The sequence below is a fragment of the Lampetra planeri genome, chromosome 45 (assembly GCF_965212315.1).
Source record: "Lampetra planeri chromosome 45, kcLamPlan1.2.h2, whole genome shotgun sequence".
Classification (NCBI taxonomy): domain Eukaryota; kingdom Metazoa; phylum Chordata; class Hyperoartia; order Petromyzontiformes; family Petromyzontidae; genus Lampetra; species Lampetra planeri.
In genome coordinates this window covers 4,479,114-4,506,056 of record NC_136151.1, presented here as the reverse complement: position 1 = coordinate 4,506,056, position 26,943 = coordinate 4,479,114, and the positions used below count along the sequence as shown (strand labels likewise).

The 26,943-nt window shown below is 49.8% G+C and overlaps 1 protein-coding gene across 2 annotated transcripts in view; it reads right to left on the bottom strand.

The window, feature by feature from the left end:
* LOC144733037 (papilin-like) overlaps positions 1-12,123 on the bottom strand; it is a 47,100-nt gene extending 34,977 nt beyond the window's left edge. For both annotated transcript variants that reach the window (XM_078614764.1, XM_078614765.1), the window contains exon 1: positions 11,894-12,123. In XM_078614764.1, the coding sequence (XP_078470890.1) occupies positions 11,894-11,975 (82 nt within the window). In that variant the 5' untranslated portion in view covers positions 11,976-12,123. The remainder of the gene's footprint in view (positions 1-11,893) is intronic.
* Between the last annotated feature and the right edge of the window lie 14,820 nt (positions 12,124-26,943).

Sequence of the window (26,943 nt, the reverse complement as noted above, 5' to 3'; positions counted from 1 at the left end):
GGTCCGGGTGCTTGTTGACACGGGTGCGTCGGCCACCATCATCTCGGACCTTATTTATAACATTCTTCCCGTCCAAAGTAGACCCCTTCTGCCAGTAGACGTGCCATTTTATGCGGCGAATGGGGGATCCCTGGGGATCATCGGCCAGATTCGGGCGACTATTTGCATTGGTGACATCAAATTGGCGGGCCCTATTTTTGTATCATCATCGCTGGCCGTTCCCTGTTTGCTAGGTACGGACTTTTTGTCCAAAATGCCCATCAAAATTCTTATAGATCAGGCCTGCATAGAGCTTCCGTCAGGTCGGCGGGTTGCGTTCTTGACGGGCCCTACAAAAATGCGCACGGTTTGTGCGACGGTGCAGGCGCTGGCAACTCACACTGTACGGGTGCCCCCGGGATCGCAAATGTTAGTACCCCTTCGGTTCAGGAAGCCACTCGAGGTGGGTGCGGAGGCACAGGGGGTGCTGTTGGGGCCGTCTAACAGGGCCAGAAGGGGCCTCGACTTAGCGGTTGCTCAAACCATGGTGAGAGGGGACAGTGAGCCGTTCGTAATGGTCCTGAATACGGGGTCGCGGCCGGCCGTAATTGCGCAGGGAACGGTGCTGGCTCACGCCGCGCCGCTACCCGTTGAGGAACGGCTCGTGGCTCAAGCAGATTTCACTGTCAAGTCGCATCCTCCAAGTGATGAGGGGACTGAGTGGTTGGACTTGTTGTGTGCCGGTTCTGCTAACTTGTCCGAGGTGCAATTGGGAGCATTGAGGGGTTTGCTACTCGAGTTTGCTGATGTGTTCAGCAAACCTAAGTACGATATCGGCTGCACTGACCTGTTGCGCCACCACATAGCTACAGGGGACGCGGCCCCTATTCGTCAGAATCCCTTCCGGCTCAGCCCAGCCGAGAAGGAACATGTGCAATCGGCGGTTAATGATATGTTGGCGGCCGATATCATTTCGCCCTCTTCTAGTCCGTGGGGTGCTCCTATTGTTCTAGTAAAGAAACAGGACGGGTCCTTGCGGTTTTGTGTCGATTTCCGCCGCTTAAACAAAATCTCGATGGCGGATGCGTATCCGCTCCCCAGGATGGATGAGTCGCTGGATGCCTTGGCGGGAGCACAGTTTTTTTCCACACTCGATCTGCTTTCTGGATTTTGGCAATTGCCACTCGATAACGAGTCTAAACCTAAAACTGCTTTCCGGACACCTGGTGGCCTATTTGAATTCAACCGTTTGCCCATGGGCTTACATTCCGCTCCCGCCACGTTCCAGAGACTCATGGAATTGGTTTTGTCGGGCCTCCAATGGGATACCTGTTTGATTTATCTCGACGATATCATCGTCTTTAGTCGGACTTTCGAGGAGCACCTCCAGCGACTGAGAGCGGTGTTCCTCAGGATGCGTTCCGCTAAGCTTAAATTTAAACCGGCTAAATGTTTTCTGCTTCGGGAATCGGTCAGGTATTTGGGCCATATCGTGAGTCGTTCAGGGATCTCGACGGACCCTGCTAAGACGCATTGCGTCAGCTCATGGCCAACGCCAACCTCGGTCACGGAGGTTCGCAGTTTCATTGGTTTCGCCTCCTATTACCGTCGTTTTGTCAAGCAATTTGCCACCATAGCCAGGCCCCTGCACGCTTTGACGGCTAAGGGTGTGAGGTTTCACTGGGCGGCGGAAGAGGAGGCTGCGTTCTGCTCCCTTCGTGACGCCTTGGTGCAGGCTCCCCCCTTGTGTTACCCCGATTTCACACAACCGTTTTTGCTTGACACAGACGCCAGCAACACGGGTATCGGGGGGGTGCTCTCACAGGTGGTCGGGGGGGTTGAACGGGTGGTCGCCTACGGTAGTAGAGTTCTTTCCCCCGCCGAACAACGCTATTGCGTAACTCGTCGTGAATTGTTAGCGATTGTGTTTTTTACACAGCAATTCAGGCCGTATCTTTACGGCCGTCATTTTACGGTCCGTACGGACCATGCGGCTCTACAATACGCTATGCGCGTGGCACAGCCATCGGGCCAATTGTCCCGATGGTTGGAAGTCCTTCAGGACTACCAATTCACGACGATTTACCGCAAGGGATTGCGACACTCAAATGCGGACGCCTTGTCGCGGTTGCCTCCGTGCACGGACTGCACATGTTTGTTGGGATCGGCGCGGTGCAAACCCCCGGTCGCCGGCACCCCGGGAGTTGCGCTCGCCGCCTCTGACACCCCGGGAGAGGACGCCCCCACGGGGAGGGATTCGCTGTTGTCGTTGCCCCTCGTTGAGTGGGGCCGTCTCCAGATGTCCGACAGCTCCCTACTTACGCTACGTCGGAAAGTTGGCGCTCCCGAGCTAGGGGAGGCGCGGGTCGGTTCCTGGGTGTGCAGACAGGGCCTTTTGATGAAGTGGGACAACATGTCCTGGCGTCTCGTGCTCGTTGTGCCTGTTGCTATGCGGGGTAGGGTTGTTCTGGCAGCTCATGAACGGCTCATGCATCTGGGTTTTCACAAAACGCTCGCCCTAATCCAGCGAGACTATTATTGGCCGGGGATGGGTAACGACGTGGCGAATATTCTTAAGGGATGCGTAGGGTGCGCCAAAAGGAAACCGCCACCATTGGCAGCTAATCCACCGCTGCAATCCATTCAGGTTTCGCGTATAAACGAATTGGTAGCGTTGGACATCTTGGGGCCCTTTCCGGCTACACCAAGGGGAAATAGGTTCCTGCTGGTTGGCGTGGAATACTTCACCCGATGGCCTATGGCATGGCCGCTCGCCAACCAGTCGGCTGCGGCGGTGGCGGACGCCTTTGTCCAGGGTTATGTTTTGGACAAGGGCGCCCCCGAACGCTTGCTGACGGATCAAGGAAAGAATTTTTCGAGCGTTTTGTTGCGCGAGGTGTGCGACCTGTTGGGTACAAAGAAAGTGCGTACTTCCCCCTACCACCCGCAGACTGACGGGATGGTTGAGCGTCTGAACAGGACGATTACGTCTATGTTGTGCCAACAGGTCTGCGACGATCAGGTTGATTGGGACTTACAGGTGCCGGGGGTACTCGCGGCCTATCGAATGGCCCCTCATGCGGCGACGGGGTTTTCCCCATTTTTTCTTATGTATGGGCGGGAGGCCGATCCGGCCATGGACGTCCAACTGGGGATTTCCCAGCCACGTGCAAAATCTAAATTGGCAGACCACATCAAATTTAATATCGCCAAATTGACTGAAGCGCGGGAGGCGGCGAGGTTGAATTCGCGGTCGCGGCAAATTGCGAACGAGAGATTGCATGAGCGGAGGGTGCATACGCATGATTGGAAACCGGGCGATAAGGCCTGGCTGCATTGTCCACATGCACCGTTGGCTACGTCCCCCAAGTTGTTGAGACCTTGGAGGGGACCGGTAGAAATTGTGCGGGTTGCACGACCCCAGAGTATACAGATTAAATGGGGGAAACGCCGTTGGTATGTGCACCCCTCCCGACTGAAGCCCTATGCGGCACCGTGTGACCCCGTTCTGTGCCGTGACGACCGGGCGTGTGATGTGACCGTCGACTCGGGGAGGGAGGTGTCGCAGGCTGATCCTCACGTGTCTCCACCTGACCCGCCCCCAGGTGCCTCGGGCTTGACGGCTGCTGACCGTCGGGAGCCTGAACCCCGGGGCACGCACGGGTCCTCGATGCCTGGCCGATGTCTTCCTGAACCGCCGGCACCACCGGACGTTCAACCGCGTCTGGTGCCGTACGACGGACCGGCAAGGCGGACTCGGGCTAGGGCTCAACAATTTTCATGAAGACGTTTTTTTCTCTACACCGAGCTCGCCCGGTGTTCCCCTCTGCCGGGGTATTGTCCCGTTGTAGGGACGCTCGGAAAGAAGGGGACACCGCACGAGTCGAAAGAAAAAAAAAACATTTTTGTCCATTTATTTTCCTTTCTGCATACACATTGCTATTGTCACTCGCCGGTTTGTATATATTGTTCTATTGTCGCGGTGGCATTGGTTGATGGTTGCGGATGGTAGTGTTCGCGTCGTGTTGTGTTGTTACATTAGTTGTTGTTCTTGTTGTTGTGTTGTGTTACGGGGCACACAGGGCGGTTTGTATATTTTTATAGCAGCCGGGTCGGCTGCGAGCTATGTGGTAGGGGGTGATGTAGTGGTGGTATTGACGTGCGCCGACTGTGACAGTGATGGATCACAGGGCGGCGCGGGGTGCGGGGTTGGGCACGCGTTGTGGGCGTGGTGTGGACGCGCGCGCCGGGAGTGACAGATGACGGGGCGGCGCGGCGTGGGTGGTGAGGCACGATGAGATGTGGGAAAAGAGGATCGTAGCCAGCGCCCAGCGATTGGTCGAATAAGTGGGTGCTCGCAGCGACGTCCGCAGGTGGGGTATAAAGGGGGACGCGCGAGAGCACTCGGGGAGAGTTACCCAGTTGAAGACCCGAAGACGGAGCTGAAGACCTAGTGCCCCGAGACCCCTAGTCCCGCCGTCCTTGTGGGGACCGGGGCCCTGTGTGGCTCGGAGGCGAGGCTGTGGGACCCGGGGTCCGACGCCCCCGTGGGTCGGGCTGGGGACCCACAGTCGAGACGGATACCCCGGGCAGGGAGTGTCCCGAGTAGCTCAGTGGCGTTAGTCGCCGAGTAGCTAAGTGGATGTTGGTCATCCGAGTAGCTCAGTGGCGTTAGTCGCCGAGTAGCTAAGTGGGTGTTTGTCACCCGAGATACTAAGTGGATGTTGGTCATCCGAGTAGCTCAGTGGGCGTTAGTCGCCAAGTAGCTAAGTGGGTGTTTGTCACCCGAGATACTAAGTGGGTGTTTGTCACCCGAGATACTAAGTGGGTGTTTGTCACCCGAGATACAAAGTAGGTGTTAGTCACCTGTGAACGAGTTTGATAAAATAAAGAGTGTGTTACCCGTGAAGTCGTCTCCCGCCGAGTTACTACATTACATATGCTTCGTTGTCCTTAAATGTGTGATGGTTGTGTTCGCTCACATTACTGGTCTCGTTATTGTTCAGCCGAGGTCGGCTGGATTTTCTCTACGGGGGAGGGTGGTGTAATGCGGGCGTAAACGGCTTCGCGGATATGACGTCATGGGGGGAGGAGTTAGGTCACGTGGGTGAGAGGGGTGAGGTCTTAAGGTAGAGATACCGGAAGAGACGGGAGAGTGTGGGAGACGGAGTTAGAGTGAGGCCACGCAGAGCGGAGGTCGAGGAGTGGCGAGATCGCCACACACACGGGGGAGTAAGACTTGGCACCGTCGGCCAGCGGTGACCAAGCGCGGAGGAACGACGGGCAGCAGTGGAGCTGCAGTAAGAGCAGCGATGGAGCTGCAGTGATCGCAGCCGGAGGAATGCACAAGGGGTCTGCAGCGGAGCTGCAGAGGTGTGGAGGCTACGGGAGCGAGGGCAGCTACGGAGCTGCCAGGGAGAGAGCTCTGAGCGAGGGCCGTGCGGGAAAAGTGTAAGAACCCGAATAAAGGACGACGGAGACAGAACCAGGATCGAGTCCCTTATTACAAATATTATAGTAATTTGAAAGATACAATATGTACGTGCATTAGTTTTTGCTAGCCTTGACAAACATTTGGCAAATTGCAACCGTGCATTTTCAATCGAAACAAGAGGTAAAACAAATTTTGTATCAACTTCTCATCTGACAAATGTAATTCATTGTTTTCTCTCCAGACTCAGAGCTTGCGCGCCACGCTTGCAGGGGTTATAATGTTTACCGCTGGATATATTTATGTACACCGACATAATAAATATCGCCGTGCCCTATTTGAAAGCGTGTAATTTAATACTGCTGCTTCATACAAAAAAAAACTCACGATAGCTTTCATGTAATATATTTACAAAAAGAACAAAAACACCATCACAATATAAATGGTGTAACATTGTTATATTCATTAATGAATTAGCTCTGTTATCTGTTTGCATGTAACTATCGCAATATGCGACTGCACGTTGCCTAACGTCACAAATCGCAAATGGCTAATGATGAAGCAAACTCATGCTTCTTTGATTTCACCCTGTCATGCATGTAATATTATTAGAGTAAAAAAACCAACGCCGTTATTATTGTTGTAATGTGATTTTTCGTCAAAGGAACACAGTTAGCGAGTTTATTTCAGTTGACGCGCATTAGAGAGCCGAGAGGCTTCAATGACGAAATCCCCGAAATAGCGTCTTAACGGCTTGCGAACAAAGTTCATTCGCAACATTACACTCGTGTTCATCACGATGGACAGTCAGCTTCCCAGTTTAACACGTAGGCTTTCGCAACCAATATCGTCCATAAGAGGTTTTTGGGGTTAGATCGCGTAAATATATGTGTCGTTAAACCCCGCCACCACCACCCGACACAACCAACTAGTAAGGGTTGTCACGTAATCAAAACGTGTCCAATTCGTCACCCATTTGTCGGCACACATGTATCTATTTATGAGATCCAAACCGCCCCCAAAAAAAACCTCTTACGTGTGAGCTTTCCCACCAGCCGGTGCCAAATCTCACTGCCACAGAGCGTGCTTGCCCGCAGTCACCCGGCCATTCACCGATGTCCCATGGAGAGGAGGGTGGTAGCGTGCGCCGGAGAGAGGGGGGGGGCTCCGACGCATGGCTCACCGTGGCCGAAACGCCAAGAGTTCCCAGCGGCACGCCGCGCGGGACGTGGTGGACGAGGGTTCATTCCGAACACCAGCGCGCCACTTTTAGCGCTTGCGTTCATGCGCAGCCTTGCCCGCATTCACCATTGTCTTAACCGCAGGTCTTAAGATCGGGGAATTCGCAGGGTTAAAGAAGTAATAACTGACGGCCCCTTTATCAATCCATTGCGAGACGAAGGTCTCCCCAATACACGTGTGTCGTGCGGATTCGTTTGACTATGCTGCACCACGGTGTGGTGAGAGTAGCTACCCGTCGGAGGCCGCGAGAAGGGCTGGGTGCAGATGCGGCACTTGTCGTAGTAAAAATAAAAAATATTTATAATACTAATATTACAAATATTACAGAGAATACATAGGGGGAACATAGACATGGAGTAGGGAGAGAGGGGGTATAGAGAGAGGGGGGTAGAGAGAGAGGGGGGTAAAGAGAGAGGGGGGTATAGAGAGAGGGGGGTAGAGAGAGGGGGTAGAGAGAGGGCGTAGAGAGAGGGGGTAGAGAGAGGGGGTAGAGGGAGCAGGTAGAGAGAGAGGGGGGTAGAAAGAGGGGGTAGAGAGAGGGGGGTAGAGAGAGAGGGGGTAGGGAGAGAGGGGGTAGAGAGAGAGAGGGGGTATAGACAGAGGGGGGTATAGAGAGAGGGGGTAGAGAGAGAGAGGGGTAGAGAGAGGGGGTATAGAGAGAGGGGGTAGAGAGAGAGGGGGTAGAGAGAGGGGGTAGAGAGAGCAGGTAGAGAGAGAGGGGGTAGAAAGAGGGGGTAGAGAGAGGGGGGGGGTAGAGAGAGGGGGGGGGTAGAGAGAGAGGGGGGTAGAGAGAGAGGGGGTAGAGAGAGGGGGGTAGAGAGAGGGGGGTAGAGAGAGAGGGGGTAGAGAGAGAGGGGGTAGAGAGAGAGAGGGGGTATAGACAGAGGGGGGTAGAGAGAGAGGGGGTAGAGAGAGGGGTAGAGAGAGGGGGTATAGAGAGAGGGGGTAGAGAGAGAGGGGGTAGAGAGAGGGGGGTAGAGAGAGGGGGTAGAGAGAGATGGGGGTAGAGAGAGAGGGGGTAGAGAGAGGGGGGTAGAGAGAGGGGGGTAGAGAGAGAGGGGGTAGAGAGAGGGGGGGTAGAGAGAGAGGGGGTAGAGAGAGGGGGGTAGAGAGAGGGGGTAGAGAGAGATGGGGGTAGAGAGAGAGGGGGTAGAGAGAGGGGGGTAGAGAGAGGGGGGTAGAGAGAGAGGGGGTAGAGAGAGGGGGGGTAGAGAGAGGGGGGTAGAGAGAGAGAGGGGGTAGAGAGAGAGGGAAGGGGTAAGGAGAGCAGAGCGTGATTTATTTCGTGAAATTTTTCATTAAAAAGGGGGGGGGGGGTTACATAAAGCAAAGCATAAAAAAAACCGAAATGATGAACGAAGCAAAGTGCCGACTACACCGAGCATCTTCTTGTTTCCTCTGATCGTAAAAGGAAAAAAAGAGAGGAGCGGGCTTGGTGAAGCTATGGAGGGGGGGGGGCAGGAGAGGTTCACACATCATTCGCTACTGCCTGTCTTTGCCGTGTGAGGCAGTCGAAATCAGGTCACTCGGTTCGTAGTACAGTGCACCAGCCGCTGCATGAACGCTCCCTCCACTGACTTTATACCCTTGACAAAACCAAGGAAACTTCAACAATGTCGACGTAACCTTCCACGTCTGCATGCTCGTATCTCATAAATAGTTGTCATTGTTTTATAATGTACTTGTACTGGCCCGGATGAGTGGAGGTTTTTTGTTCTTCATTTATTCTTCACGAATGTTTCAGCATTTTTCACGAACAAACGTGTGCGCGGGCGAACGAAAACAATGTTATTGCCATCATCATAATAAAATAATGATAGAGCAACTTTTTCAATAAAACAACAATTTGATAAGGAGTGGCATTTATCCTTCGCTCATGTTTTGCATTTTTCACGAACAAACGTGTGCGTGGACAAACGAAAGCAATATATTGCCATCATCATGATCATCATAATAATGATAGAGCAACTTTTTCCATAAAACAAACATTTGATAAGGAGTGGCATTCATCCTTCGCTCATGTTTTACATTTTTCACATACAAACGTGTTTTACCGTCACCATCATAATAACGATAGACCGACATGCCCTTGGAAGGGTCGAGGGGTGCAAGATAAACTCTTAAGCGCAGCGTGACATTTTAAATAACCTTGTTTTTCTGCTCAGATAGTGACATTGTTTTTCACTGCCGTTTTCCCTCTTAAATCTACACCGTCCGTTTAACAGGTCGCTTTAGCGCACTCTCCACCGTGTACAGCCAACAAATTCAGTTGGACGGTTAACTCAAATGGTTTATAACTACACCATTAAATATTCTTATTTTTAAAACATCACGTAACGTAATTTTAAAGCTTTCGTGACTGCAGGGATTCATATTCTTGGTTCTTTCGGTAAAGCCGCGTAGAAGGGAAATAATAAAATAATATTTATATAAGAAATAAATATTAATATTATTTTATTATTTCCCTTCTACGTGACTTTACCGAAAGAACCAAGAATATTACTTAACGTGTTGTCACGAACTCGGCGCTTTTTATAAGGTCGGTGAATCCGATCACCCTCATGTTTTATTGGCGAAGCTAAAATGTCAAATACATAACTAGGTGGAGTGTGAAACATGGCTAAGGGGCGATTAAACATGCACGTAAGATAACCACCATGCAGCTTTTTGTGGTTGTCCTGGCAAAGGTCTCACACGTGTTTACAGGTTGGGCCCCGTGCTGTTCAGTGTGATGTCCGACGTTATTGCTCCATATGCTGGGAGCTTCTTCAGCAACTGATTGGGCATAGTTACATGTTTTCCCTCGATTATATTAAGGTGCATCACCCTGGCATGCTAAATAAATAATACATCTTTCCCAAATTTGTCCCTCCACAAAAAAGTTAATTTTGTATTTTTCCTGCATCTCATTGGCTGCACGGCCTTCTGGGAATCGCATCTTAACAGCAGCACTGTTCGATACAAGCAAACTCTGGACCAGTTTTGATATTCAGCGTCTCACCAGCAGAGTCATGCTTGCTCGAACCAATGCCGCTGAAACTAGTATAGGCAAAGGACCCCTACAAGAGAGCCATCTCCGGTATCACAACATATGCACACGCGACCAGCTCGTATGCCACACGTGTGACGAAGCTAACGGTGAACTTCGGCCGGTCGACACCAAACATCATCATCAACAGCAGCAAAACGGCGACTACGAAGCTGAGAGAGACCGCGCGCGCGAGCGACTCCGTGAGTTCTTGTAGAAGAAGCTCACGGGACGCGGATTGAAACTTCGGTGCCCGAATAGCCACGCGGTGCAATCCGGAGAAAAAAAAACACACGGGGGAAATACGCCCTTTTTTAATTCACAATGCAGAACTCTAAACCATTGCAAACATTCTCTCTCTTCTCTCCCTCCCTAGAAGCCCCGGTCACGATGTATTTTAGAATGCAAGATGAATTACGCCCACGCACAAAAAAATACACAATTCACCGGGTCCCCGATTGCACGTGAGGTTTTTGAACAATTAATAATGAGACCGGCGGATATTAAAATTGCATTACCTGTAATATAACACACCAGCACATGACCTCCTCATCCCGATAAGTTATGTGTATTTTTAAATCATCACGAGCACAATCGTAAAAAGCAGTGCGTAACTATACTCTTCGGTTATTTCGGCAAAGTCACGTAGGTATAAAATAAAACAAATAAATTAAATCACGACGTTTCAGCAATTGTTTCTTGCTGTGGTTGTCCCACCTGATGACGGACGCTTGTGTTGCGCCCGAAACGTCGTGATTTAATGTATTTTATTTTATACCTACGTGACTTTACCGAAAGAACCAAAGAGTATGGATCCCTGCAGTCACGAAAACTTCAAATCCAGATTCCTTAGAGCCTAGTCTCACATGGGTTGGACCAGAGGAAAACTGTCTCGGGTGTGGACCAATCAACTTCAAGGACAGCTATATATTATCATAGTTATGTTTTTGTTTGCATTATGGCTGCAGGTATTGTGGTCTATGCAAACATGACTTCTTGTAAAAAACTGTCAGTTTTGTTGCCAGCTAGAAGGGTAAAAAAACAATTATCAGTTATAATTGTCTTAAAACTGCATATATTCCCTAATTCACGTGTTCCTATTTCTGTCTCTCAATATAATTCTAAATGTGTATCTCCATGCATCCATACGTAGATTTAAGTTTTTGTAAATGTTTTGTTTGTTACTGATCATGTTACAAAACCACATTTGTGATTCATGTCATCATAATAGCATTGCAAAGTATATGCAGTTATTGGAAAGTGTTTTAATCATTAATATTGGTATATTGCATTCCACGATCTAATTGAGTTTAAATTTCGATTTCTCGACAGACCTGTTTCTTCACCTGAGGACGGCTGCTTGCGTTGTGGCCGAAACGTCGTGAGAATTATTTTATTATGTTTTAGTTTTATTATTTTATTACTTCCCTTCTACGTGACTTTACCGAAAGAACCAAGAGTATGTGGCCGCTTTAAATTTCCACGTGATAAGCTACTTCATTGAACTATCAGACAATTATAACTGTTAAGAAAAATAGCTGTATAACTCAGTGGGCCTTACCTGGTAGAAAAAAAGGATTTTTTTTTCAATATAGGTTTTAGTGTCTACCGTCAGGGCACATATTGGAAGTCATGTGTCGACTGTGCATCTGCTGTGGGATCAGGCGGCGGGTGGAAGATTTAGTTTTAGTTTTTTTTGGAATTAAACTAAACGACAAATTTGAGGAGGGATCCGTAACGCAAACGCGCTCACCTCCACAACCACCGCTCCCCGACACGCACGTACAGAGATACACTTACGGGACGGACACGCGTCCACAAAGAACACGGCACAAAGACTTGGTCGAACCAACTCTAGAGTTGTGCCGCGTGGTTCTTCTTCTTCTTGTTATTCGCCAAGATTGTCCGACGTTTCGCCGCACGAGCTGGGAGTCTCTTTCCATGAACGTCTCCCTATACCGGCCACCTCGCCCCGAACCATTCTTCGGGAGCCGTCTTCATTGATTCGAGTGCTGCAGAAGCTCCCCCGGCAACGTGGAGCGAAACGTCGGAACATCAACACCGAACAGGCGGGTGTACACACACGCCCAAAACCACACGGGGTTGACAAACAGTCGCCAATAACCGCGCTACAAAAACCCATTGTACGCAAGCAAGCAGTAGCAGTACGTTAAAAACTTCACATCACCCCCCCCCTTTCGACTCTCACTCACCCGTGTCTTCTTGCGAGTTGCAGGTGATGGCCGTGTACGCCAGGAGGTAGAAGAACAACGTGGCAGAAGTCATCGTCAACATCGTCGTCTCCTCGATGCCGTCGTCTCACTCACGAGATGTGTTAATGAGCTGAACGAGGATTTCTGTCCGTCGGCTCTGGCTGGATACGTCGGTCGGGTTTCCACCTGTTCCCCCTTTTTATTCTTCTTCTGCTGCCGCTGCTCTGTATAAACTTTCACCGCCCACACCCCCGCCCCCAAAGTACACACACGCGCAACCCACCCAAAACTCACCGCAACAGACACACACATAGAAAACCCCCAGGAAATGATGCTTAGTGAGTAAAAACACACGCAGCTTGTGGGCGTAAACGTCCAACTTTAATGCGCTTAAAGAGTAAGCCAAGAAGATAATGAGTGTATGTGTGTGTCATCACGCTTTATGTATTGCTAAGCACATTCTTTAAAGATAACTAACCCCCCCCCGTCCTCCACCCCACCCACACATCGGAACAACAGCCTCAGTAAGTCTCAAGCCTCATGGGATCTGAGCTCCTGTCAACAACCTGATGATGCTACTCGCGTAGCCCCGCTCTCTGCCCCGATCATAAGTGCAGCACGTGGCCAGTTTAAAAACAAATTACCGGAGACAAAATCCTCCTAATTTTCACAACAACTTCTGGCTGCCACCAGGTCTGTCCAGGGCAAACCGGGACGTTGGTAACCGAACTGTTATTCCACACTCGTATTTACATACGAGCTTCATTTCATCCCGCGGGCTCTATTGATGTGGTCAAATAAATTAATAAATTATTTAACTAATTAGAAAAGAAGCAGCGGGTCCACTGAGATGCACTATCTCATGAACAAGGCTATCGCTCAATTGAAGTTTGGGTTTGTTTTTCTTCGTGGAAGACACATTATGTTACGCACTGAATATCATGGCCTGGATTTAGCGGGGGAAGGGGGGGGACATTTAACCACGGTCCAAGATTCAGATCGGCCCATGAAAAAAGAATACGTCAGTTTTCTTTATTGGCAAATATGTGACTGTTTCGTCATTATTTGAATATGAAGCATACATAAATAAAACGAGTAATTAATTAATTTCTGAGGTTTTTTTTAGGTTTTAATTTCATCCTTCAATTTTCTCCGTGTGACACTGAGGGTTGGGAATTATATAAGTGTCTTTATGTGTATGGAGATGGTGTCTTTTTTCTGCCCTAGTGTCAGGGACATAGATACCAAAAATGTGGCCTCGGTGAACGAGTTATAGGCCGAGCATGGTGAGGGCATCTTGCACGCATAGAATGAACCACCTCAATGAACCCGACACGCACGTACCACGATGCACATAACAACAAACGGGTCTCCCATCTCATCCTAAGCTGCACGAACAGGAGCCGATAGCACACTTGCGTTAGGCTACTGATGTTTAAATTTTCATTCAATTTCAGTTTAAATTATTAGTTATAGCCCTGTGAGCCGTGCGGCTCTTGACTCGGGTGCAACCGCAACAAACAAAAACATGAACAAGGAGCATCTTAAGGTGACTACGAGCAACAGAAAAATTCAGGAAAAAACAGCAAAGTCTTCCAGAATACCACATTCAAAGATAATCGTACCACTTGTATAGCAAAACACTAAACAAATATTAGACCAATTTTGCTTTCAAAATCAGCGTGCAGTGAAATGTTTTGAAAATTAGCAGCCTACTTGCTTTAATCGGTACGGTTGGCAATTACGCTATACATCTGTGTGCAAAGTGGGCGCCTGCGGTCCAGAGCTTAGAACGAGGGTTGGTGGATCACACGGAGACTTGTGAAGTTTCCAAAACCACTGGGCTGCGAAGTGGCCAGGAGACAAAAGTGTTAGTTTAAGCACCTCCGCATCTGATTCTGGATTTTAGGGGTTTTTTCTCGAACCTCGGCCACTCATGAAATGTGCTAACATTAGAAGAGACGACGTTCCACATCACGTGATAGGCCTCGGCAAGGTAAGGTAATTTACCCTTTTTACCGGGTAAAAGGGCAAAGGTAAAGGGTAAAGGTGTCGACATGCCAAAGGGTAAGGTAAAGGGTAGGGTTAAGGTAGCTCGGAAGAATTACCCGGTAGGGTAAAGGTAACGTGGAGTATTACCCGGTAAACACGGTACCTTGTTTACCGCTAAAAGCTCTGTGGCGCAGTCCGTGGCCTCCATTTAATAAGTAATATTAAAATAAACTTTTTTTTAAACACGCTTTTATTAAATGTACGAGTAATGGCAGAACTCCACGACTCCAGGAAGTGGCCCCGAAGCTTGCCATAACGTAAGGGAGCGTGGCCAATTACAGCCAACGTCAGTTGACCGTGGACAATTAGACCCAAGCCGAAACATAACATATCAAAAATAATGTTTAAAAATACATATATTTTTTATGATACAATATAGTATTGTCATCAGTATGACATAAGTATACCAAGTTTGCAGTCGATACCACATTGGGAAGTGAGTTAAAATTGAGTTACAAGATATGAGGATACAACAACGACAACAACAACAGACAGAGTGAGTTCAAAGAAAGCGTGTGAAATTGGAATCGAGAGTATTCTATATGACTAAAGCGCTCTACCTAGTATTGGCCGTTATAAACCTTTTGCATGTGTAGCACCCCAGTAATTACCCTGTAATCGGGAAATTTGTATGGGGTAAGTGTAAAAGGTAGGGTAAAGATAGGCTCGTTGCTTTTTACCTTTTACCTTACCTTACCTGCTAAAGGGTAAAAGGTAGGGTAGAGTTATTGTATTGTGGTAAGGTAAAAGGTATGGTAAAAGTAGGCTCGTTTTTACCTTTTAACTTTTACTCTACCTTGCCGAGGCCTAGCACGTGAGGTTGCGAGATTCGTCACGTGTAATAATCATCGTATCCAGGCACGGAGCATGTGACCTCATGGCCATCCGAAGTAAAGAGGATTACTTGTTTTACGTATTTAATTTCGGTCAAGTAACGTTAGAAGGAGAAGTGAGTTAGGTAAGGGAGGCAAAATAATTGAGGTGTCAGAGGCAGGGGAGTGAAGTGTGGGGAACAAGGGAGTGAGGTGTGGGAGATCGTTGAGTGAGGTGTGGGAGGCTCAGGCAGTCAGGGATCAGGGCTCTGAAATTACAGCCCTCAGATCCGCATGTGGCCCCTGGAATGTTTTATGTGACCACGAGGGAGGCTCGGTGTTACCTCAGCTCTCAGTGGGACTCTGAGCGCAGATGGGGAGACACAGAAAGTTACAATGTAGCTTCAAATGCATCCGAATGACCGAAGTGGGAATTCAATATTCGCACAAAGCGTTAGCACGCTGCCCACTCTGAACCCGGTGGAATGCACAAACTGCACTCTTCCAGAACTTTTTTGCTTGGTAAACTCATATTTATCTGCACGTGTTTTCAATTCTAATTCTCGTTAAAAAAATATAACCTTCGTGGAAACTGCGAACGATCAACTGAAGCTTTCGGCAAACATTCCGAATATGCATAACAATAATTCGGCCTCGTTGTTTTTTGTTTCCGTTAAGAAGTAAAACAAGCAACAACGCTGAACCCAAGTTACAACAGAACCATACTTCACCCGAGTCTGATCGCTTCTTGCCTCCCTAGCAACAAAGCTCCTGCAAAGTATATGTTGAGCAAAGGTTCAACTTACATTGATTATAATGGCCCAGTAAATAAATAAAAAATGTAATCCTTTACCTTCCGTGAATGCAGTCGGTAACAGGGTTCACATTTTCACTCCCAACACGGCGTTCCGGGTATTCCGGCCCGTTTCCACCGCTGCTGAGAACACCACAGTATATATAGAGGACTGCAGAGCTTGGGCATGTTGTGTCTATACCCCTTTTTTTGTTTAATTAATATAAAAAAAATATTCTGCCAACATATATAATATTTTTTAAAATAGAAACGGGGCAACTTGGGAGCGAACAAAGACGAACAAAAACCCGTTTTCCAACTGGCGTACACACCACGCTTCAAAGGCCAGAAAGCATGAAAGAGATGGCAATAAAATGTCATAAATTTCACACAAGAGGAAAAAGGGAGGGGGGAATTGCAAGCGGGGGTTAGGATAACACCCATTCTTTAAAAGCCCTTTTACAATACAAAAAAACCAGGCGCCACGAAGAAATATATAATTATATTATTACCAAAAAATAGCATTGACAACAAGAAAGCACAGACGGGTTTTGAACCATGTTAGTTAAACAAAGTTACCAACTTAGCCATGAAGACTAAGCAAACATTATCTATCCTCACTCCAATTGGAAACCAGACTACAGTCTGCACCAGGGTCGCGATTCATCATTTGTTAATTAAATACTGACATTATTTTCCTTTAAATAATTTCTACGCGGCCGGGCCGAAGCATCAAATAATAATTTTGGCAGTCAGGGTCGCTCCTAAGCCAAACACAAACAAATTCCCCCGGGATATAAGATTAAATTATAACAAGAAGTCAAATAATAAGTACGAATTTAGAGTGGATCTCCTAGGAGAGTTAAGGGCTGAGAAGTCTATCATAATTAACTAAAACGCAACACTCCAGGGGAAGCAAGCAGCTCACAGCCGTCTTTGTCTTTCCGAGAGGAACGACCACGGAGCACACACACAAAGCCAGGAAATGACCCTCATAAAGTTCGTGGCAAGCGGGCAACGGCTCGAGAAAGATAAATAAGTAAACACACGCGCAGGGTGCTCCAATGACGGAGCACAGCCGTCTTTGTCTCCCCGCAGCACGGACAGCAAGATTTTCGCACGCGAGCAAATAACATTTTCCCATAGTGAGATCAAACCACGATGAAATACCGTGAACACGGCTACGACATGCATGGAGTCACTTACAATCAAATCACAATGATACTAAGCAGCCAAATGAGTCGCATTTTAACTTCCAAACCAAAAACAACTTAAGCTGTGTGAGACAAAGGATATAACGCCCAGAGCGAGGGAGGGGATCATTAAGCCCGCTTAACGCGTAGGTTTTCGCGACAAATATTATTCATAATCAAAACGTGTATTATGATTGTGATTGTGTAACCTCGGGGCGAACGCGAATCGTCGGTCTGGTTTAATGGATAACTCATGTGACGCCAGTTCGCAAGGAAGCCCCCGCCCCTCCTTCCAGAATGATTACACAGCTGGTCTTTAAAGCTCCCATAAACACATACGGACGGACACGCACACGACACACACGGACGAAACGCACACGAACAAAGGGAAAGTTATATGACCCGGCCTTTGAACAACTCGGAAAAACTGAGTGGATTTTCCCGATATAAGCCGAGGAAAAATCCATTCAAGACATCTCGTCTCCGGGGCTACGGCCCCCACCAGAGATCTCCAGGGCTACGGCCCCATCTCATCTCAACGCCGACAATGAAGAAGCTCTTCCGTCATCCAGAATGACGATGTTCGCGGGGTAGCGACGTGCATCGACAAGCTGAGGTCTGCACCACCTAAGAAGAATCGCTACCCTGAGTCGCCGAGCTGCGAGTGAAGCTGACGGAGATTCCAGCTATCACTCTCGAGCCAACAAAGACACCCAACGTCCACCCAACAACGAACGAAGCATCGTTCATCGCCAGAGTGACGACCAGCGAACAACCTGTAGAAAGGGCGGAGATCGCCAAGCGTCAACCAAGCGAGCATCGCAAAGGACGAGCAGCAGCGGATGAGCAACAAGAGCCATCGTTCATCTCCAGAGCGCTCCAAGCCAGTGAGCGCGCACAGCCGCGTCGTCCAGAGCCTGAGCCAACACAACCTGAAGTAAGGGCGAGTGCCCGTGTGAAGCGGGCAGCGATCAAGGAGAGAGTGACGACGATATCATCGCGCACCACGACGGCGAGCATCGTGCCGACGCCACTCATCTAGCAGTAGAGAGAGAGAGAGAGAGCACACGAGCAGCACGACTCGGGCGTCACCGAGCGTCGTGCCGACTCGTGGAGGAGCTGCGCGCTATCCGACGACGGAATCATCGCGCACCACGACGGCGGACATCGTGCCAACGCCGCTCAATCGAGCAGTGGAGAAAGGGAGACAGCACGGGCTCGCTGCCGCCACGCCCTCTAAAGAGCTGGTTGTATCTCCGCCACCCCACAAGCTAACGACACAACTTCCGGCTCTAAGAAAAATTTAATTAATTTTACAAAGGGACAACGCACACACAACACGCACACGAATAAGACTTTCAAAAAGTTATCTTTGCGTTTCAAAAAGGGTTGCCATTTCAAGGTGGTGCGTTCAATATCAACTGATCGTGCAAAGCAGTTGTTGCCGTCGAGTTACAGGAATAAGAAATGTTTTAGTCATTTATTTTCGTTAATTGCATAATCTTGCCGATGAATCTACTGACGTATACTTTGCCTTTGCATCTTAGAGGTCATATGTTTGTTTAGAATAAAAATTGCTTAACACCAAGTGTTCGAGTGCTTCTTTCCTAGTCCATGTGTAATAATCCTTCTTGAGACGGCTTCGGAATCAGTCCTTTTTATTTCCACTTCCACAATACACTTTACTCACTCACTCTCCGTTGCTGGCAGACAACGGAGAGAGGACAGACTTCACACTAATTCCCCACCGCGCACGTGGCACCCAGAGCCCCCGTACACGCGTGACCCTGCTCTTGTCGTTTCCCAGTCTGCTCCCGATCGTTCTCTCTCAATCTCTCTTAATCCCTTCGTCACGTGGTCCCCCCAGCCAATCCTCCATGGACAGCCTTGACCATTCTCGATGGTTCCCTGTCACTCCCGGGACCATGCCTCTCATCCGGCTCCCCATTAGCTGGGGCCCGGAATGGCTAGGCCAATCACTCCTGATGACATGACGTGATCACGCCGGGGCCATGCTCCCTATCTCAACCCTTATTGGCTACAAAGCAGGACCGGCAAGCCAATCCCCACGTGAACCCTCTATGGCTGTTATTACATCACCCCCCCCCCCCGGTGAAAAAAATTTAGCCGTCTCGGCTGGGAAAAGGGTGATGAACCAATTCCGAAACATCTTATTAGGGCACCAAGGTGCGTTTAACAATACGAGGGTGAACCGGCGTCCCCGCGCCTAACAACATTTTAAACAGTCACCCATGAAAAATTACGACATACATTAGGGCGCCCCTGCAGCGCAGTAACGACAGGGAATTTAGCGAAACGATCAAACGTTAATGAAACGGAAGAGATTTCGACCGCGTACGCGACGCGGGACCCTCTCCGCTCCCAGCGCATGGTCGCTTTGCTTCCGGATGGACAGGAGGTGGTAGGCTCGAAGAAGAAGTAGGTTGTTGGTGCTTGGTCACGTCCAGGGCGGGCCCCGTTGGAGGGTGAGCAGCGGGGGCTTCCTCAGCCCTCAGAACCTGTTCATCTGTAGGAGGCACAACACAGTCCCCCCTGGGATCAACGGGCGTGTCAAGCGGCGTAGTCGGCCCGGCAGAACCCGGCAGGTCAGCTAGTGGGGATGAAGGACTGACACGCGCGTCAACATAGGGTTTAAGTCGCGAGGAATGAACATACCACCGACGTTTTCCGTACTGAAAGCGGATACTTTGCGAGTTCCGAACATCTACCAGCGTCACAGGCCCCCGCCACGGCCTGTGCAGTTTGGGGGATGTGCCCGCCGGTACCTGGGAGCAGTGGAGCCACGCCAGGTCTCCCACTGACCAAGGCATGCGAGTATGCGATCGACGCGCATACCGTTCGTTCCTTGCCTGAGCACGGGCGTCGCACACCGGGCAGCCTCTCGCGCCTCCGTTACTCGTTCAAGCGAGTCACGCAGGTGGTCAGGCAAGGAGCGGGATGGTCGTTTACTCGGCGTACCCAGTTGCACATCGATGGGTGGAACATTTTCATGGCCATACATCAAACAAGTAAACCCGTAAAAACAAAGTTTTTCACTATAAATCCTTTATATGCGTGGCGGCTAGAGTCTTCTCGTCCTCTGGCTTGAGATGGCTGCCACTTATGGGTCAGATGATTGTCTGCCAGTATTAAGCAATTGGTAATTAAATATTTAATTTGTTTTCCCTAAACAGTGTAAAATTTAGGAAAAAATATTTTCACGAACATTGTCACACACAACGAGTCTGTGTGGAAAATGTCAGCTCGGTTGGATCACGGGAAGTGGGTTAAAAATCGAGCGAAAGATTTGCACGGTCCTAAGCAAGCAAGCGAACTTAATATAAAGGATTTAAAAATATATTCGCCTGTGGAGGACGCGGGGATCGATCCCGCGACCTTTGGCATGGGAAGCGAGGGTGCTACCAACTGCGCTACTCCGCCAGGGCCTGTGGAGGGGTTACGCTCTGGGATCCTACACTGTGACGTTCAGCCAAAGCCATGAATGAGTTATTTTTGAATAAATGTAAAATATATATTTTTTACCTAATAAGGGTAAAATTTTTGAAATTTTTTTCACGAACATTTATTGTCTCGCACAACGAGTCTGTGTGGAAAATGTCAGCTCGATTGGATCACGGGAAGTGGGTTAAAAAACGACCGAAAGATTTGCACGGTCGTAAACAAGAAAGCAAGCACGCAAGCACGCAAGCAAGCGGACTTAATATAAAGGATTTTAAAAAAGGTGAGTATCCCGTGGATGTGTGCGGAACCATGCGGTATGCCGCTAAGACGCCTGGTATGTGCAGGTCCCAATCGGTTTGCTTTTCACTGACCGTGTGACAAAGCATAGCCGAGAGGGTACGGTTGAATCGTTCCACCATACCATCTGTTTGTGGATGGTATGGGGAGGTGTGAACTTTCTTTGTACCTAGCGCGTCACAAACTTCCCTAAGCAATTTAGAGGATAAATTCCGCCCTTGATCTGTGAGCAGCCTCTCAGGTGCCCCCTTGTCCATGACATACCCGTTCAAGAAAGCGTCGGTGATGGACGCTGCCGTTTGGTCGGGCAGAGGCCAGGCCATCGGCCATCGAGAAAAATATTCCACCCCGACCAGAAGGTATTTATTGCCCCTAGCCGACGGGGGAAATGGCCCCAGAATGTCGAGAGCAACTAATTCGTTGATACGGGACACCTCAATGGAACGCAATGGTGGTACATAGTGGTTCCGAGGTGGCTTCCTCTTTGCACAATCATGGCATGAGCGGACAAAGTCATTGATGTCTGCCGTCATACCGGCCCAGAAAAAATCCTTTTGCATCGCGGCCACAGTCTTTTGGACGCCGAGGTGCATCAACTTATCAGCATGCAGAGCACGGAGCAGGTCGTAGCGAAGCGAAGTAGGCACTACCAAGCATGGTCGGTCAGACAACCCGTCGGTACACATAAACAATCCCGACTTACCTCGGAACATCTGCCACTTCCAGCCCGCCAATTGAGATTTCTGTTTCCCTACCAATTTCCGTAGCGGAGACAGTGAGGCATCGGCCTCCTGCTCGCGCAACCAGACCGCGTGCGGCAGCCGTAAGGCATCATCGGTGTCCACCAACACCTGCTGGTCCTCCTCCTTCACTTTCGCCCCTGCGTCGTCCTCATTCGCTATCGCCCCCATAACCGGGCAGGGCGACGTGGGCGGTGCCGCGCAGCAGTGCGTGCCCGTCAGGCAAGTGCACGGAGGAACGAGCGGCAGCCTTGAGAGCGCATCAGCGTTCGCGTGACGGGCCCCCTTTCAGTATGTTATATCGAAGGAAAATTCCTGTAACGATTCCAACCACCGGGCCAATTGGCCTGACGGCTGATCCAATTTGAGGGAATATTGCAAAGCCGCATGATCAGTGCGGACCAGGAATTTCCGTCCATACAGATAAGGCCGGTACAATTGAACAAAATGGACAATTGCCAAAAGTTCCCGCCTTGTCACGCAATAGCGCATTACCGCAGGGGATAGAACCCTGCTGCCGTAAGCCACCACTCTCTCAACCCCGTCCTTGAGTTGCGACAAAACGGCCCCAATGCCGATATCACTAGCATCCGTATCAAGGATGAACGGCTGCGAGAAATCTGGGTAATCTAGCGTAGGCGCCGTGGTGAGGTGGTCCCGAAGTGCCATAAAGGAACTTTTTTGATTTTTGCCAGTTAGAACGTGTAATGGTTTTGCCAACGTCGCAAAGTTCTTAACGAAGCGGCGATAATAGGAAGCGAATCCAATAAACCGCCAAACATCACCCACCGAAGTGGGTGTGGGCCACTCACGTACACATTTCGTTTTCAGAGGGTCAGTGGATACACCGTCCGAACTGACAATATGACCCAGGTAACGGACGGAGTGTTGCAGAAGGTGGCATTTCTTAGGTTTATACTTAAGGTCAGCCGCGCGCATTCTTTGAAAAACTGTCTCAAGGCGTTGGAGGTGTTCCTCGAACGTGCGGCTAAAGACAATTATATCGTCTAGATATATGAGGCACGTTTCCCACTGTAATCCCGCCAATACCAATTCCACGAGCTGCTGAAACGTCGCCGGAGCCGCGTTCAGGCCCATAGGCAACCGATTAAATTCAAAGAAGCCTTGCGGCGTGCGGAATGCCGTTTTGGCTTTAGACTCGTCATCGAGGGGAAGCTGCCAGAAGCCCGATGACAGGTCAAGGGTGGAAACGAATTTAGCACCCGATAAAGCATCCAATGAGTCATCCATCCTCGGTAAGGGGTACGCGTCCGCTACCGAAATTTTGTTCAACCGGCGGAAATCAACGCAAAACCTCATACCACCATCTTTCTTCTTAACCAGAACGACGGAAACGCCCCAAGGGCTGTTGGACGGCGAAATAATATCCGCCGCCAGCAGTTCATCTACTGCCCCGCGCACGTGTTCCCTTTCCGCCGGGCTCATGCGGTGAAGGTGCATACAGACGGGAGGCGCCGCACCGGTGTCAATATGGTGTGACAAAAGCGACGTGCGGCCGAGGTCCAAATCATTTCTGCTGAAAACATCAGCGTACCGTAGTAATAGTGAACGCAAGGCGTTCCTATGTTCATTTCACAAGGAAGAATTCTCTCCGCATAAATCTGCGATCCAGCGTTCTTGTGAACGATCGTGTGGAGGCCCACCCGCGGGCATCCGAGCGCGCGGCGTTTTGTCACAAGAGGCGAAATCGGTAGTGGTGTGAGCCAGCACCGATCCCTCCGGAACAACAACGCGGTCAGGTCCCCCATTCAAGACCTGTATGAAAGATGCCTGACCTGGGCGCACGATCGTTTGTGCCGCCGCCAAAAAAAAAGATTTAGATACCGAATTGGATGGGGATAATAGCACGCCCTTTGCATCCCTTCCCATTTGAAGGGGTTTTCGGTAAAGCAGCGGGATGAGCATTTGCGCTCCGGACGGAACCTCCACCGTAGCAGCAACGACGCAGTAACTGCATTACCTGTAGGCGCATTGGCCAGCAGGGAAGGCAGGAATGCCATCCTACGACCCCCCGGCATTTCCAAACAGTGCTGGTCGACCCGTATTCTCAGCGGCATCCGGCGCAGGAAATCAGTACCCAACAAGCATGGAACAGCTAGCGAGCGAGAAATTAACACAGGTCCTGCGGCGGTAATATTTCCGATAGCGATGCTCACATTTACCTGACCGCAGATACCCATGCTTCCCCCATTGGCGGCAACACACGCATCATTAACCTTGCGTATCCGCGACGCAGGAATGGACAACAAATGAAAAATAACATCTGAAATGATGGTAGCCGATGCGCCAGTGTCCACCAAGATACGGACGTCAACGCCGTCGATGGTACCCCGTACCGTCGACGAGCCCGACGCCGCAGCCACAATCCTGCGAGCCAATTTCTTCCACTGTGTAGCAGAGCGTGTCAATGGAGCAGGAGAAGTAAAATTATCCTTAGGAGTGTAAGAATGAGTGCGAGTGGATGAGTGATGTGACAAGACCTGCCGGGTGTCCGATTTGTGCCGACTCGCCCGAGGTTGTTGCAGCTCCGCAGCAGATGGAGGAGATGGAGGTCCCCTTGGCGGAAGAGGCGACAGCAGAGGTCGGCAGCGGCAGTCACGGGCGAAGTGGCCCCGTCTGCCGCACTTGAAACACGTGGCCGACGTCGGCCGGTGGTCGGACGACCAGGCCCTTGCACGCGGCCGGCCCGTGTAGTCGCCACGCTGGTCGCACAGCCGCCGTCCTGGAATCCTATGCGGGACAGCAGCAGCCAGAATGTCGTCGTCGCCCGAGTTGTCGGAGCAGTGGACAACCAGTCGCGGAGACCACCCCAGAGGTGGCCCGTCGATATCGGGTTTCCCCGTCCACGCCGCCATCTGGTCCCAACGCTTGATATTAAACTTAGCGTCCAGGCAGCGCGCCACCCACCGCAATGAAAGCGGTTCGTGGCCGCACACTGGTAGAGAGATGTTGAGCTCCTGAGACAACTCCAGCATACGGGAAAGGATGAGTGGATCCAAATGATCGGCCGTTGCGTCGGGGTAGGCAGCCATGGCCAGCGCCATCAACGCCCCCCGATAAGCCAACGGCGATTCCTCCGGTGCTCGGCGACGCGACATAAATTTTCTGGTGGCCGATGTCGGTGGGTCATAAAATTCCGCCATCTCTGCGAACGCATCCTGCAGTGTCTTCTTCTTGGACGCCGAGATGGAGCGGAAGACTCCCAGAGACACATCATCGAGCAGTGTAGGTAGCGCTCCCAGCGCTTCTTCCTTCGTCCAGTTCACAGATCTAAAAGCTGACTCGAAGCGCCACGTAAAAGCACTCCAATCGCCCCCGGCGATAAATTCTTTAATTTGTGGAAGGCGATGTCCGCGGTGGCAGGCGCGCGCCACGGGCGTGTCCGACTGCCGTTCCTACTCTCCACTCGTTGCAGGCAAAATGGCGTCCGGCGGCCGCGTGGTGGTAGGCGCACCCAAAATGGCGGCTGACGACTCCGGCGCAGCCACCCCACCCAAGACGACGGCGTCCTCCCGCGTGGCAGGAGCAATGGCGGACTCCGATTCCTTTGCAGGACCCCTTCCCACGGCGTCCAGCAGATCGGCGATCTGGCGACCCACGGCTGGTGAGGACGCCACCGCGGTCACCAGGCTTAGCAGAATGGCGCGCAACGACTCAATCTGCTCCGCCATCAGCCGCCATTCGTCTTTTGTTCCTGCGGCGGTCGCATCCTCCCCCGGTCGACGCTGAGAGGCGTCGAGGAGAGTGTCATCAGCAGGCGGCATAAGGGCTGTAGCTCCCAACAGCTCATCTTCATCTGTCTCGACCTCTTCCTCCGATAGAGGCACGGGCAGGTTCTTTTTTCTGGGGTGTTTAGACATCTTGACGATCGTCCAAACAGTCGCAGAAGCACTTCTGACACCAGTGTAATAATCCTTCCTGAGACGGCTTCGGAATCAGTCCTTTTTATTTCCACTTCCACAATACACTTTACTCACTCACTCTCCGTTGCTGGCAGACAACGGAGAGAGGACAGACTTTACACTAAGTCCCCACCGCGCACGTGGCACCCAGAGCCCCCGTCCGCGCGTGACCCTGCTCTTGTCGGTTCCCAGTCTGCTCCCGATCGTTCTCCCTCACTCTCTCTTAATCCCTTCGTCACGTGGTCCCCCCAGCCAATCCTCCATGGACAGCCTTGACCATTCTCGATGGTTCCCTGTCACTCCCGGGACCACGCCTCTCATCTGGCTCCCCATTAGCTGGGGCCCCGAATGGCTAGGCCAATCACTCCTGATGACATGCCGTGATCACGCCGGGGCCATGCTCCCTATCTCAACCCTTATTGGCTACAAAGCAGGACCAGCAAGCCAATCCCCACGTGAACCCTCTATGGCTGTTATTACACTTAGAATCGACATTACGTGTTGATGGCGTTTGTCTGCTATAAATGTCCATGTAAAAAGCCACATTTTTAGATTGAATTCGTGGCCAGGTCGCTTCTGAAAAAAAGAGCTATATAGCTAAGTGGGTTTTACCTGGTAATATTAAAATATATCACGTAGGCTTACGCGACCAATATTATTAATAATAAAAAATTTGGTTAGATCGCGTTATTTATAAATGTGTCATAACTTTCCACCACCCGACACGGCCAAACAGGAAAAAATGTCACGTTTACAAAAGACAAATAGTTCACTACTTTAGCCCACCTGTGTGTTGAAAAGTAAATCAGCATCATTTACATTTTTGAGTACGACGTTTCGCTGGTAATAACATCCAGCATCATCGGGCAATTTGCCAGAATAGTGAAGCCCTCCACTTGCTCCCAGTCTTAAATAGAGCAGCAGGGTGACATAATCATTTAACCCAATCTGGTGCAGTGATTTGAGGCAGAGAGGGGGAGGGTATTGTAATTATATAATATATTGGTAATCATTCAATTGTTATTAATTAGTATTTGTTTCCCATATAAGGAATTGTAATTGTAATATATATTTTATTTTATAATACTAACTAACTAACACTGTTTTAACCAGTGACATTATTTCCATCCTTTCTAAACTTTGCCGTTACCCCACGCACAATTCCAGTGGATGTGATCATTGCTGAGGTAGAATCAGCGGTAAGACTCCTTCCACATAATGAGGCAGAGATGACTAGACACGAGGTTACCAAAATAATTGAGAATAGCAAAGTACCAAAAGTAAATATTAGCTCGAACGAAGCAAAAGCCTTAAGGGAGCTTCGATTAAATAAAGACATTCAAATCCTGGCAGCTGATAAAGGCCGCACTACTGTAGTGATGGCCCGAGCCGATTATCATAATAAAATTAAAGATTTACTAGACGAAAGTACTTACATTAAAATGAAACGAGATCCAACTAATACTGTAGAACGTAAGACTACTACAATCATTGCAAATTCATTAAACCCTAAGAATGAACCACCTAGACTGTATGGGTTACCAAAGATTCGTAAAATCGGCATCCCATTACGACCCATAGTCAGTACAATTGGCTCCGCCACATATGAATTAGCAAAATATATAACTAAACAAATACAGCCCTACATCGGTAGGACATCTTCATTCATAAAGAAATCAGAACATCTTGTGAATGTGATTAAAGATATCAAACTTAACCCTAATGATATTTTAGTGAGTTTTCATGTGATTTCTCTATTCACAAAGGTTCCAGTGAAC